The 15,581-nt window shown below is 41.5% G+C and overlaps 1 protein-coding gene across 1 annotated transcript in view; it reads right to left on the bottom strand.

Moving 5' to 3' along the window:
- The window catches only part of CFTR (CF transmembrane conductance regulator), a 90,771-nt gene extending 76,003 nt beyond the window's left edge, over positions 1-14,768 (bottom strand). The window contains exons 1-3 of the mRNA XM_069802078.1: positions 14,595-14,768; positions 3,210-3,320; positions 1,813-1,924 (exon numbers count right to left, since the gene is read on the bottom strand). Of these exons, the coding sequence (XP_069658179.1) occupies positions 1,813-1,924; positions 3,210-3,320; positions 14,595-14,647 (276 nt within the window). The 5' untranslated portion in view covers positions 14,648-14,768. The remainder of the gene's footprint in view (positions 1-1,812; positions 1,925-3,209; positions 3,321-14,594) is intronic.
- Between the last annotated feature and the right edge of the window lie 813 nt (positions 14,769-15,581).

Below are 15,581 nucleotides of genomic sequence, written 5' to 3' on the forward strand. Positions count from 1 at the left end.
ATCAACAGTGATCTAAACCAGAACATTTGCATGGTTAGCAGTCCAAATTAATACACTTAGGAATACTTTACAGTACTTTCATCCCACAACCCTAAAGAAATTTAACTATTTTGTAATCTGCAAGATCAGCCTATCTTTCACACTGCCACGTAAACAGGAGGGACTCCTGTTTATTGGAGTGGAACCATTCCAGCATAAAAGTAGCAGAAGTCAGGCTCCAAATTTGATGCTTAACCTGAAAAATGATCTTGGACCTGAAACACTGCCTGATGCATTAAAACTTTTCACCCTTAAAAAATTCCCTTTTAATGCTGAAAAGTCTGCATGTAGTTAAGGACTTGTGTTTTAGTTTTCAGAATATTCTTCTTTATTTTTCAAGTGTTTTATACACAATTATTAAAACTTGAGGGTATAGCTGTCGGTGTGGCTTCACTTAGCATGGCTGCCATAGAGCAGATGATGACCTTTCTTCAACTACCTACTAGAAGATCTACCTAGCTTGAAACTTCCCTTCTACAGAGGAGTCAGTAGCAAGCTCATGGGTGTGATGACAACTCTCCACACTACTCTCCCCTTCCTGCCTGGGAGATGGGTCATTCTAATGGGCATGAAGGTTTGCATTTCTATAACTCTGCTATTCTGTTAGAATAGTTCCTTGGGATACTTGATAGAAAGCTAGAAGAAAAGAGAAGTTTGGTTTTATAGCAAGCAACGTGAGCTTCAGAGACATTTGTAGGCTATTTTCCATAAATTACCCTTACACTCTTCTTCTGCCCAATCCATGATCTTGAAAGTACAGCTAAACTAGATCATATTCAACACTAATGCCAGTGGAATTAGTTCCTTTCTGTATCAACCTTCAGAAAAATAAAAATCTGGCTTAGAGATCTGTCTCACATCTGAAAACACTGACTATCTGACCACTTCGGGCCACTTGGGCTATTATAGCTGCAGTTTCTGATACCACAGCATTTTGAACAGAGGAGCATGGAGTGTAATATCTCACTTTTACTACTAAATTGCAGAAACTTGAAAATAACATGAATATTTAATGTGCATATTGGTTAACAGTAATTTTCAGATTTACAGTCTGGCTATCCAACACACCTAATGAGACACCGTTAATAATAAACTATTTTCACAGCTCCTAACCCCAGTGATGGGACTGTCAAACAGGTGGCATTTGGTAAGTCAGGGTAATCCTAACATGTTGGAAAGGGGATAATCAGTTCAGACTTTCACGTCAAGTTCCTGATCATACACTTTGGAGCACTAACAGAATCAAGATCCAAGCATATTTACATGGTTATTTATGCAGAATTTTTACCACTAACAAAGGCAATTTGCTTACGGCATATAAACCTGAATAAAGCATTTAACGATGAAGCTGGCTGATATCACTTTGACAAAATTGACCAAATCATGCGAAATTGCACTGTCATTTATTTTAAAGTAAGGGTAGAAGAAACATCTTAAAAACCGTAGCATGAGAAAATAATTACTTTAGTTCAGCAGCAATACAAAAATTCAGATGCTCTACCTGTAATTGGAAAAGCATATGCCAGCACCTGGCACTACTTACATTTTGAAATTATTAATATGTATGTTTTAAAGATATTAAGACATTATCAGAAAATACTTTTTTTTTAATGAAGGTCCCTGAGTAACTCTCTGTATTTATCATCTTTATAAGCAATACACATAGCAAAATCTATAGCTATTCACAGGATTCTGTATTTATTTAGCAATCCCTAAGACTTGGATCTATTTATGGAACACTAAAAGTTTGCTGAGGAGAAAAACAAATCTTACCCCTAAATATAACATTATTCCATAGAACATAAATTTCCAGAAAAAGCATCGTCGAAGAGCATTGATAAGTTTGGGTTTTTTCTTTGAAGTTGCCAGCTCTCTGTCCCACTCTCTGAAAAGGAACCAAAAACCAAGACCATTAAGTTGTGTGAGCAAATACATGGGTCTATGGCTCTGACATACTTCAATTCACTCAAGTATATCCAAGGAGATTTAGCTAAGGTGACTAATGAAAGAAAGCTTTGCAAAGACCCCAAAGACTTGACTTGACAGATCAATAAAAGTTCAAACCTAGTTCAGTCACATATTTGGCAGTTTTAAATACTCAGCCATACATCACCCCGCAGGGAATTAATTCATGAAAAGGTCACATTGTATGTTTTAAAGAAACCTGCTGTACTTAAGACCAAAGCACAAATAATAGGCAAATAAACATTTTGGAGCTCTTCCAGCCTGCAAAAAATAAAACACCAACAAAGTATCAAAAATGTGACTTCTCTACTGCACAGCATTATTTTTAACCTATGTTGCTGGGACAATAATTTTCTACTCCATAATAAATTGCTGATCAGAAGCAGTGCTATATACAGAAAGCATACATTTAGTGAAAATTTTATTCACAGATTAAAGCACTCCTAAGAATTTCCTCAGCTAATTCTTTTCACCATTTTTCAACAGAATATTAAATAACCAGAATATTCCATTTATAAAATATCAAAATGCATTAAGCATACCGATGTCCTCAATACTTTCCACCAGTTTTGAGTACGTATGTCACACTGCAATTAAGTTTAATTGGATTGGCACAACAGTGCAGACGTGAGCTGCCCCTGCACACCAGGGAAAGCTACACTGGAGGCTGGGGGAGAGGGACCAGATTTAGGCACTTTTATTTCTAAGAGTTAGTCCCAAGTGTAGCACAGTTTCCAAATTAGGACCCACTGAAATAGGGTAGAGAAGAGAGGAAGCCTAAATGAGGAAAGTCAGGGTATGAATTCTGCAGAAGCAACTAGTCTTTCAACAGTGGTATCAAAGGAAATTAAGAATGTAATTTAGATGAAGAAAAAATAAAACAAGGTTTTAAACGGATATTTTGGGAAGAAAGAACAGCAGAATAGGGAACTAACATTGAAACTGTGAGTCTAGCCTCGCTAGTCAACAGACAGATGTCATAGGAACCTGAATATAGTAATTTAGAGCATCAAGGTGATACATCTGCACCAGGGATCCCAGTCAGCTCCAAAGGACAACCATGTGCTGAATGAGGACATGCTTGAACCAGTCAATGGGTGTAACCAGCCTGCACCCAATGCTATTGAAACATTTTATCCAACAGCTTTTTAATGAAAATTGCAGTGTGATTCCTGAAACAAAATTATTTCATGAATCTTTCATACCTTTCTAGTTTTTCAGAAAGATTATCAGCAGAGTCTGCAGAAGGGATTTGATAAATATCTGACAGCTCCAACCGTCGTCTGTAACCCTTTTTTAAAATTGGTTTTGTCCATCTAAGCAGAAAAAAAAAAAAAATTAAAAAATCACTAGTTTCTGAAGTTAATTCTGAAGTTGCATTGTCTCACCCTGAATATTTTGTGCACAGCACCCAAGCATGTCTATGTGCACACACACACACATACACACACATACAATGACATAATATTGTGCAGCTTTGCATTATATTTACTGAACTATATTGACAAACATAACATTAAAAGAATAACTGTGGCATTTTATCAGTTTTGGGGTGGGATCATGCCCCAAACTTCCTATTCAGTCAGTGGCAGACAAATGAACAGGGGATCGAGACCTTTGTACTGTATTTCCAAATATGTGCTATGTCCATATAAATGAATAATAAATCAGAACTATAGTAAATTGGATGTATAAATTTCATTCCTATAAGACAGAAAATCTTAATATAGTTTGAGTGTTCTTTTGACAGCTTACATTGCAGTATGCACTTAACAACACACGAGATCTTTCACAGGACTCCTCATACGATCTTCATTGCATCCATCATATGTAAACATTTTGCATTTCTTTTTTCAAATGTCATGTTTAAAAATTTAATACCAATTTAAAGGGCACGCTGAATTAAATCAAAGCAGGAAAAAACTCTAGAATGGTTACTCTGTAGAGAAAATCTTTATAAGCTGTTACTAATTTTATCGAACAATTCAGCTCCTGAAAGGCCTATGAATCCCCAAGTGCCAACTTGTACAAACTTTTGCAGCAGGTTCTCTTCGAAAATCTTTTTGAAAGCACAGGACTAAAACAAAACATAAACAAGCAACCATAAGAACTAATGGTGTATTTTGAAACTACCCAAGTTTCTGCTTTACTGCCATTATTAAAAAATATTTCCTTAAAAAAATGAACTGCCTGTGAAAGAAGTAGCTTGTGGTTGATTGCCGTCATGCTTCCATATGTAAACACAGTTGGTAAAAAAAACCCCACGATTCATGATTATGATAAAAGTTATGATCTGCAAAACCTCAATCACTTCAGAATTTTTTCTTTTAAATTGTCTTTATAGAAAACAGTTAACAGAATTGCAAAAGTAATGCAATAATGTTTCCCACAGTCACTTAGAAAATACAAATAGCTTATTGGAGATGCTTACCTGTATGCCTGTAAGAACATGTATCATACACACAAAGTAACCCGCATTCTCAATTGCAGCCTCTGATGGTGCAAAGAGGTTGATACAAAGGTAAATGAACATTAGACACTACACGAGTGCAAAAAGACCTTAGCACAACAGTCAAAGCCTATTTGTGTGCAACTGTGTGCACACACATGCACACTCTAACATTTACTTTAACGAAATTATGAATCATATGAGACACCAGTCTTTCATCCCCATAATTCAGTAAAGCACAAAGATATTTCCCAAGTGAACAGTTACATCACACCCACTGTAAAGAGAATGTGTTCTAAGAAATTAGAAGATTATCCTTCATTTCTGCAATCATACTATGGTTTCAGGCAAATAACATGGGTTTTAGCTCAGTCTTCGATACCACTGTAGCTGAGAAATAACACACAATTTGTGGTATGTGACAGCAAGGCAGCTAGGAGAGTCCACTTTGGACCATCACTGATAAAACATCCATAAACTTTACTACTACTGGAAATAGGGGCCAATGTTTTCAGGGATGTAATAAGATGGATTAGAAGAAAACTTTTATATTTAGAATAATACTGTTATGTGAAAGCTTTTCATGGCCACCACAAATGATAAATCAGGTATTGATTTGTATTTTGCCAGGTCCTGATGGCAGAAAGGACCAGTCACTATTGGCTTTCTGCACATCTTGTGGAGAAATAGCTAATCCTTGTCCTTTGGGAACAGAGACTCTCATGTACTGGCTTCACCTTAAGTTCTGTATATGCAGATATTTTGGCAATGATAAAATGAATACAAGTTATGGGACACTAAACCACTACTGCTGCTAATGCAAGTAAGTAACAGTACTTCCTAAGCAACCTCTTTAATTCCCAGCTCCGTAGCTAAGTAATAACCTTGCTGAGCCCCTTAATAATGCTTTGAGACTACAATAAGCAATTCCCAACTCGTCTTGACAAGAGAAATGCTTTACAGTTTCAGACTTTGTATGTTTTGGGAAAACATTTTTCATTGCACTGTTTCCCTCCACACATTTGATTTTGTTTGTACTTTTGATTAGCACCTACCCTGGCATTTTGCCACTCCCTGAAGTAACAAAACACGACTGCATTTAGAAAGCAAGCAGAGTGGCTACTTTATCATTTGGGAAAAGCAGCATGCTTCGCAGATCTACGGTACTCCTAGAAATGTCTCTTGTTCTACTCGGTGCTTAATCGGGTGCACTTACCAATGTCACCTAAATTATGTGGTCCCTAAACCACCCTCCTCTCCCAAGTCAACAAGTTTGATACAGACTTATCCTTAGTCCTTGTCCTCGTCTCTCTGCTCATCAGGGTAGCTGCAACTATGGTGGATGAACTCCTCCAGCCAGCTAAAGGAGCAGTGCTGACACCTTCCCCCAGGGACCTCCTTGCCTGCAGCCAGGTTCCTACCGCAGGCTGCTGGCAGGGCTTGCACAGAGATGTTCATCTCCCAGCTGCCCTGGCCTTGCTCGGAAGTCCCACCCTAACTAGATCTGGCCAATTTGCGATCTGTGCCAAGTGGCTTCGGGTTGGAGTGGTAATCATGGGAGGAGTTGGCCTGTCACATGCTGTTTGTCTCAAGGTAGATTTTCAACAGCTGCTTGGGTTGTGCTGTCAAGAACTGTGGGAGACAGTATATATTTCATCAAAAGGAATATGCTAGACCTAGAATACATAAATATTTCCTTAAAACAACTTTTTGCCAGATTCCAATAGCATCCAGTTTATCATTATGCTCTGGATTCTTTGCAAAGTTTTGAAATGCAAAATGGCTATAAATTTATTTTAACTGGCAATATAATCTGTAGTTATGAATGTTTCTTTATCACCAGGTAATGCCGTTCAGTCAGTGTTTGTCAATGAATACGGCTCTTCTATTTTTTTACTTAACAGAAATGATTTGCCAGCATTAATTCAGAGTTTCTTCTTCTTGTGGTTGCTGAGAATGAGAAATTTATTTTGAAAGGAAGAGAGCAAGAAGGAAGGGAAACAGACTGGCTTTACAGCATTATGTTAGCAAATGCCACCGGATTACTGGCTGGCATTTAATGAACTCTTTCACAGAGAAACCTGTAGCGCTGTCAGAGTTTTGCCACTAACTAGGAATGTTATTATGGGTACACACACATGAAACCCAGCAGGGGACAAGTTTCAAGGGTGTACAGTAGGAAAGAAGAAAAGAATCAAAACAAGTTCCACCTCTATTATTGATAGCCTGTAGCAAAAAAAAAAAAAACCTTACAAGCCTGATATGTAAATATCATATACATAACATACTGTTTTAAGTTCCCTTTTGGTAGATTTCTAATGACCATTTCTTTGTCATTCACTTCAGCAATATGTAAGAGATTTCTTACTACAGCTATTTCTTTCTCCAGCATGTTCAGTCTCATCCCACTCAAGCAAATTATACCAATAGGACAGATGTCTTGGGCTTTCCAGAGAGTATTAACACAGACTGTTAACTTGTCAATAGGATTTGACTCTCCCTTAAGGCTGCTTTGCGTGTCACTGAAGACAGAAGGAGCCTCCGTGTTGCTAAGCCAACTGCCCAGATCTTCCTCCAGGGCACAGGGATTCCTCAGCTCTATCAGGCCCTTCAGGTCAAGAAGCATCAGGCGCTGGGACAGTGACAGAGCAGCAGGGCTGGGCTCTCTGAGGCCCGCAAAGCTTAGCAGCTCTCCTGCAAGTGTCCCTGATCGGGCTGGTACCATTTCAATAGGTGTCCTGCGCACAAAACAGCAATATCTACTGAGCAACGCAAAGGTGACCATGGCTTCACTTCCTTCTCTTACAAGGCATTGATACCTGTGCGCAATATAGTTAGGCATATTGCCTGCAGCTCCTAACTGGACCTAAATCTTCATGGAGACAGCGCAAGAAAAGTTCCTCTGGCTTTAACTTATCCCTTCTTTTAACAGTTGGGGGGGTAGGGCAGGGAACATAATCAAGCCATGATTATGATGCTTTGGAGCCTAAGTTTTCAAGGTGTTTGTAGAGCCACGAATTCTTACTGACTGCAAGAAAAGACTGAGGTACTACGTAGATCTCAGACATTCCCAAAGGGTCAAAGCAGACCGGACTCTGTCAGAGACTCTGCACTCCCATGCTCTCCCAAAAGACATCCATCACTAATTGTAAATTTTTGCTTACTTTATATCGGAGGTGGCAGCTCTACTACACTCAAAACTGTTTCTCCAGAAGAGTGTCTGCACCACCAGCCCTCTTCTCCGAGCATCCTGCAACGCAGCCATAAAGGGTGACCCTAGCTGTGCATGATCCTTGCTAACAGACGGGACAAGTCAGTGCGCCCACGGAGCACAACTGCCGGGCACCACAGCCTAATTCCTGCACCTTGGTTACCCTCAACAGAGTAGAGTTGCAGTTATTTTGTTTCAAATGGTAACCTGCTGAAATAGCATGTTATATATTCTGAAAACTATATTAAACCTTTAGCATTTTCCCCTTTAAAAACAAACAAATGCTACACTCTGAGCTTAATATTTACACGTAATTACTGCACAGCTTCAACAACAGAAGGTAAATGCAGACCCCAATAATTTCTGGGTTTTTTTTTTCTTTTCCCCCAGATCACAAATATTAAGATTTAAATTTCTTCACTAATAAACAATCTTTCCCCATGAGGTGTTGTCTGACATGGAAAATATTTAGCTGCAATATCATCAACTCTGCCACTAGCTGTGAGCAGCACCATTTTAAGAATAATCAATGTTCTGCTGAAACCCCAGGATTTCAATAGCAAATCTTAATTAGGATTACTCCACAGCAGTTCTTGAGGGAGGCTCGCCTTCTTATGCCCAGTTTTTGCAAAGTGACACTTATTCAGATTATTATCTAATCTCTAAATGCTTTTTGAGATTCAGATTTTTAGCAGAAATTCAGTACTTTTTCCTTATAGTTAGTAAGACAGTCAAAGTATTTCGGTTTGCTGAAGTACCAAGAGCTATTTTTGAGAGAAAAAAAAGCACATTAGGGGTACAAAGATACTTAAATTGTGTAAGATGCAAGGACAGAATACATTCAATGCATTAAAATCTGTCATTGGGTTAGATACCAAAGTCAAGTGTAATACATGCCTCAAATATTTCTATAACAAAGCTATCAAAATAACATAGTGGTGATGATGTGCTATGAACAGGGTTTGCGAGGCTGTTTCAGCATGTACTTACAGTGAGACTAGCTAGGAGAGGATGTTTCTTCACCTTCACTCTTTTTCTCAATTATATATCCCATAGAAAGAATAAGAGGAAGAGCTTTCTTTCTGCTAGTCCTTTGAAAGACCAAAGAAAGCTGCGGAAAGTTTGCATCAGCAAAACTATAGCAGAGCTGTGCTATTCATGATTGAACTGAATTTTAAAATCTCCCAGATATGTCAGTAATGTGACAGCAAATTTCACCCATTTATCATTCCACTGTCTTAGCCATGCATTTATAGATATATTTTGTAACAAATTAGCATACAGTTGCATATAGGGTGCAATGGTCCTTTCCAAATCTGTAATTTGTTCCAACCCCAGTGACTGATACGTGATCAGGTATAAACACCCTCACAAACTGGTAAACACATCTGTGGCAGTTCAAACAGTGAAAGTGGAGGGTGGGAAGATTTTTTTTTTCTTTTTTTTTTAATTTAAATACAAAGTATCAAAACGTAAGTCACCACTACAGTAATATGGAATGAATCTTGAATCAGGGGCTGCTTCTCTTACTACTTGCTCTTTGCCATCTTCTCTGTATCCTGGCATTTGATGCTGCTACTCCTCAGCCTGACCTTTGCAAGTTAATGAGAAAATGTCTCTTATCTTCCGATTTCCAAAATGACCTTGGGCTTTGAGCAAAGCAACACTGGGGGTTTTTTTGGTTTTCTTTTCTTTGTATTTGTTACCTCCAAAGAAATAAAAGCATCCCAGATTTTATAGATTAACCTTAAACTAAGTTAAGTTGAAACAAGTTAAAGTGAAATATCAGATTGACTCCAATACAATAAAGGTTCACATCCTTTATTTTAAAAGTTGAAAAAAAAAGTTTATTAAAAGATAAATACCAACGTTAAAACATGGGAATATATCTGAAACCAAGTACCTTTCCCAGCTGTCGCTTTGGATTTTCTCCTAAGGCACAACCTTGCCCATGGAGTCAAGGCATTAGTATTGCAGCAGGCCACCCCAAGCACTGCCTTTCAGGATCAATCCCCTCTCCCACCTACCCTCTCCTGAAGGAAGGATGCTTACCCATATCTGACAGGCAGGAGGGTTCTGGTTTCAAGGGAAAAACAGTGCCGTTTCAAAATACGTCTTCAAAGCCTACTTATTCTCTCCTAATTTTAGGAGCTTCATGACAATGCAGCCTTGGTTTAGCTACTTGCTGACTGAAAATGCTCATGCAGATCCTTTTGCTTATATGAGAGGGAGTGATATGTGGATGTAAACACAGCCTGTGAGTTCTTGCTCATCTCACTCAGGCATACCTCCTCTCTCGTGGAAGACAGCTGAATTGCATCTATGAGTTTACCTTGCAAAATTTTGCAACGTGTATCACTAAAGTCTTCTTATATGCTATAGTTTAATTTGACCTTTGACTTGTTTATTTTAGAAGACATACTGTGACACTTTATGACCCAGATGTCAGGTTGGCACCATCCTGCCCCCATAACCACTATACCTACGTACATATCCTGCAAAGCAGGGGATGGTGAAGAAAAAAACCAAACCCAAAACCAAGATAATGACAACCCGTAGAACATTTCTGCAGTAAGTCACACTATTCTCACCAGTTTGAAAATTAGCATATTCAAAAAAATTACATATGCAGAGACTGGGACTCTTTTGTATGAAAGAGTTGATAATGATAATTGTTCGCTGTAGAAATATTCTGAAATAACTTTGCCACGCCAGAAATACCCTTGTGCAATTAAAGTCCTGGACAGGAGATCTCAGGCAGTCTCCACTGACTCCACCACATGCTCCCAGGACAAAACACAATCCTTGTACACCCCACTTTCTTCTTTACAGAACTAATAAGGAAACTTGGGTTTAGCCCATCCTTTGTACTATCTACTTAGACTTTAAGACCTTCAAAACAGACATCCCTATCAAATATTTTCCAGTGCTTAGTACAGTAGACTTCAAATTTCTGTTAGGGCATTTAAAAGCCTCTATAATACCAGGTAATAAAACTATTTTCTATGTCATTGCCTACAGTATTAAAAAAGAATTCAAGGATTTGGATGGATTATTTTCTATGTCACCAAAATCAAATAAGCATGGAGGAGAATAAAAAGGTACAAACAGGTCTGCAAATCTTTCAAATGCTTGATCATTTAATTTTGAGTATCAAGATGGTAAGTCTTCTTCCTGCAGGAGGAAGAGAAGCTTTACATGTATTTCAGAAACTCAGATGCAACTTGGTACAGGCAACTGTGCTTTACAGGTATAAAGCAGCCAGAGAAGGTCACTGTGCTATGCAGGGTTTGCACTTCTGCTCATTAGACCAAAGATGCAGTATCGGGCTGAGCCAAGGACACAACTGAGCCTTATTATTAGAGAAGGTATTCCTGTGGCTGAAACGATTTCAGAGTAGGAGACTCAGCATCCTCTCTCCAGTTCACTTCAAGTTTCATATTTTACCTTGGAAACATTAATAGAAGTCAAATTTTCAAAAGGAGTCCAAAACTTGCATGCATATCTTTGAACCTTCGGGGGGCTGACTTTCAGAAGTACCAAAAGCTTGCTGTTTCAAACAGGTCTGAAGGGCTGGCAGACCCAAGGACTCCTTGTGGCAATAGAAAAAAATGACCAGGCAGCCTCACGGGGCAATAATCTGTGCTGCAGCTGCACCTGTGCTTGGTTATCACTAACAGCCAGGATTTATGATTACCTGGGATCAGTGAAAGGCAGGTCCTCAGGACTAGACCCATAAAGGGACTTAAGAATATATTATAAGAAATTTGCCATGTATAAGTGTCTAAGCCAGCTGTCCCAGCAACTGAGCCATCACACTGTGCAATTCAATCCACCTGCTCATAGCTGCTAAAGTACACAGAGGCTCCCTTCTCAGAGAGGAAAGATGAGCAAGATGCTACAGCTACGTATTGATAGTGGATGCTCCAAATATATGTTGGATATGCCAATTTCCAGACACCTGCCCTCCAGAGTGAAATTTATTGACATGAATTAGGTCTTTAAGCTTCCTATGCAATACCTGGGATTTTTAGGAACTCAAGACAGTTTTAGGGGAAGTTTTGAGTACAAATGTACACACTAAATCCCAGACTTCACCATAGAGAAAAATAGGCACATAAATCCTTCTCTGTTCAGGAATCAAAATCATAAGTACCCTCTTGGTATTAAACCCTAAAATACATAATCCAAGGAGAGAGCAGGGACTACCTAGGGCAGGTCTGCCTTTAGTTCCTTTCTTGAAGGGATTCAAGCTAATTCTCATGAGAATGCCTTTTCAAACCAGAAACTATCTTGGTCAAGGCACTCTCAAACTTGCAATTATGACTGAATTAAGCTAGAAAAAGTGAGAGAATAACTATGACTGCAGCTCATGGGCTAGGTACTTCCAAAGCTTAAGTCCTGGATTCTGGTATCCACCCTAAAGGCTATTAACAGACTTCATAAAAAGTGCCCTCAGAACAGAAATCAGGACTTGCAAACAAGTTTCTTACCTGATAGACTACAGAGTCACTCTTGCTCTTATGCTTAAAAAGAGTAGCTGAGTCAGAGATAGAGAACTAAAACACCTTCACTACCATACACTGGTAACACTGGTCCTACTTCCTAGAAGAGGGGAGGTGTAGAATTGAATTCCTTTCCCTACCCCTCCCAGCACACACACGGCAGAAGAAGGAATCCAACATTTATCCCCTACATGCTAAATTGTTCTTGGAATCTCTGGACAGCTGTATAAAAAGGCAACAGCTTACTTTTTCTCTGGTTTGGAAAGAAGGAAGCAACTAGAGCAGGTCTGATGGACTGAACCTCTGAGAAGTCAGGGCACAAAAGCTGGCTTAGTTTGCACTTCTCTTTTGGATTTCATAATAAATCAGGCACTGATTTTTTTCTTTAAGAGAAAGACATCCTTGCTGCCAGTTTGGATGTAATGCATTTTCTTATCTTGTGGTTTCACTTTTGTGACCTTTTCAATTATTTCATATCATATTTGTGAAGAAACAAAGACATTCACAGTGTATGTGGTAAAATGCAAGTAAGCAGAGACTTTGTCATTCACAGAAACATCATTCCGAAGGTATTAGAACCATATTAGATACTTTACAGATGTACACATACAGTTTTGGCTGTTCTTACCCAGTGAACTGAATGTTTACTTTAAGAGCCTGAATTTTCTATGAAACAATGTTACTATCAAATTTTGTAAAGAAATTTCTCTTGTCTAGTCAACGGTCATCATAAACGTTTCTCTAACTTGATATACTTGATTATTATCACTTCAGTTGCAGATAGGTGGTACAATATAATGCATCATGCATGATACCCATGATTGAAATGTCATTTAATTGATTTAAAGACTATGATTTTAAAAGACCAGGTCAGGTTAATTATGGACTTAATGAGCATGAACTGCATCTGGTTTCAGTCACAGGAACTTTAACTAAGGTAGAAATCATAAGTATATTTGCTTTATCTTACTGGGGTTTTTTTCTTGACACCTTCAGTGCACCACCCAGGTACTACGAGAGCACTACTCTGATAGGAGATTTCCAAATAAATAAAATTAAATAGAACAAGTGGCTCCTTGAGCATTGAAGTTAATATGCAGCCTTATTTCTTACAGATTTGTATCTTATACTTGACAGGAACACTGACTGAAGCTTCTTCTATGGAGAATTTGTAAAGGCTTACACTCCCATCATCCGCCCTCCCTGGCTCAAACACCATTTGAGAGCAAGTACTTCCCCACTGCAGCACCACTGGAGGACACCTCTAGGATCCTCACCTTTACCTGGATGTTTGTAAAACTTTAGAAACAGGTTGCATTTGGGATCCTTCCCCTCTATCGCATTTGGCTACAATGAGCCACAGTGAGCCACAATGGCCACAATGAGCCAAAGTGGGGGAAGCAGGCAAACAGAGTGATTCATACAGACCAGCTTCCCTTAAGAAATTTTTAAAAAAGGTCCAGGCCAACCTGCTGAAAAAGAAAGCTATCCCAAAATGATTAAAAAGTGAGCTAAAAGCCCTCAGCTGCTCAGGCAGAGACCTCATGCCAATGTTATGGTTTTACATCATGTGTTCCCATTTTGGCCACCATGTTTGTGTCTTACACAAGATTTCCTCCCTCCCCTCCCTGCTGTGCAAAAGACCCTCAAGTAACAAAAGGGGGAACCAGCACCCTGGCGAAACCTGCGGCGCATGGGCCAAAGCCAGAAAGATTTTTTGCTCTTTCCAGTTGGCAGTGTCATTTCTAACGATGTCACGTAAAACATGTTTAGGCTTCTATATTGTCTTATAAAGTACATTGTGCCCAGGCGTTGGTATGGGCTGCTTCTTCTCTTTTTTTCTGAAGTTGTGAGAAAGAAAAGGCGCCAGGGACTTTGCCTGTAAAAGAACACTTTCAAGGCTTACAAGGAACTGTTTCCAGTAAGATCTTATATTACACTTGCACACCGAGCAAATGCTAAACACCCAAAAAGCCAAACAGAAGGACTCCTTGCTCTGAGAGCGTCTCCCCTCTGCTCTCCCCCACCCTGCTGTGTTCTTACAGTTTACAGTGAAATAACAGATTAACTAGTTGAGCAATTTACCAAAGGTTGCTCAAACTCAAATTATGCCATAAATTCATCTGTCTGGGTCCTGCAATAGTTTATGACACCTGATGGACAGAGCCCATTCCTGGTGCTAAAAACCCCAGCAGCAACAACAACAACAACAACAACAAAAGGGAGATCTCATTCGGCAGTAAGCGAGACTCCCACCGCTCTCCCCACGGACCTTTCCGGAGCTAATTGGTGCCCAGCGCTCAGCCCCCTTCTCTGCCGAGCGCGGGGGTGGGGGGGGAGCCCCCGCTGAGCCCCCCGCCCCGCCGCTGCCCGCCCCTGCCCGCTGCCCCGGGCCGCACGTGTCCCGCCGCGCCGGGGCTCCCACCTGAAGAAAAGTTTGGAGAAGATGTTCGCCTTCTCCAGGGGGGACCTCTGCATGGTGCCCGGAGCTGCGGTGCGGTGCGGTGCGGTGCGGTGCAGTGCAGTGCGGTGCGGTGCGCGGGGGACCGGCGGCAGCCGCTAGTCGCTGACGCCTGGCTCGCCCGCTCCGCTCCGCTGCTGCGGCTCTCCCACCTTATCCGCTCGGCCGGCTCTGATGTCACCGCCTGCCTCCTGCCCCTGCCCCTCTCCCCGCCTCTGCTTTGCCCAGGTTCAAAAGCGGGAGGGCTGGGGCCCCGGCCCGCGCCGCCGCCTCCTCTCCCGCCTCCCCGCCGCGCCCGGCACCGCGCACCGGGGCGCGCCCCGCGGCGCCCCCCCCACCCGCCGCCGCCCTCTCCGCCCCGGCTCCCCGCCGGCTTTCGGCCAGCCCGTTAACTCCACCTGCCGATTCCGCCTCGCGAGTCGCCCCACGGCGGGTCCCCGACCTCCCCCCAGCACTAAGCCCCTCGCCCCACCAGGGGCCGTGGGGGACAAACCGTCCCTCGCTCCGGGGCAGCGGGGACAGCGCAGCGAAGAGACCCGCCGTCGGGGCACGGAGAGCCCCTCGCCCCCCCCGAGGGCGCAGAGCCTGTCCCCGCACACCGGCCGCCTGCTCGCAAACCCCCCCCCGCCCCGAGACCCGCGGGAACCGAAGCCGGGTTTAGGCTTTGGTGGGCACCCGGGGCCCGAGCCAGAAGCCCCCGGTCCCGCGGGAGCGCGCAAGCGGCGCAGGGGCAGAGGGCGGGCGGTGAGCCGAGGGGAGAATAAATGTGAACGGCAAGCGCGATCGCACCCACTTCGAAACACACTTGCTTCGGTTTTTCAGGTTTTCAGGCAGGCACAGCTACCTGAACCGCGAGGAATGGGGAACTGAAGGTACATCCTGAAGAAGTTGAGCCCAAACACCCAGGTTTAACACTAAAGCTCTTTCTGAAGCGTTGTACACACGCCGTAC

The sequence above is a fragment of the Haliaeetus albicilla genome, chromosome 14, assembly GCF_947461875.1.
Source record: "Haliaeetus albicilla chromosome 14, bHalAlb1.1, whole genome shotgun sequence".
Taxonomy (NCBI): domain Eukaryota; kingdom Metazoa; phylum Chordata; class Aves; order Accipitriformes; family Accipitridae; genus Haliaeetus; species Haliaeetus albicilla.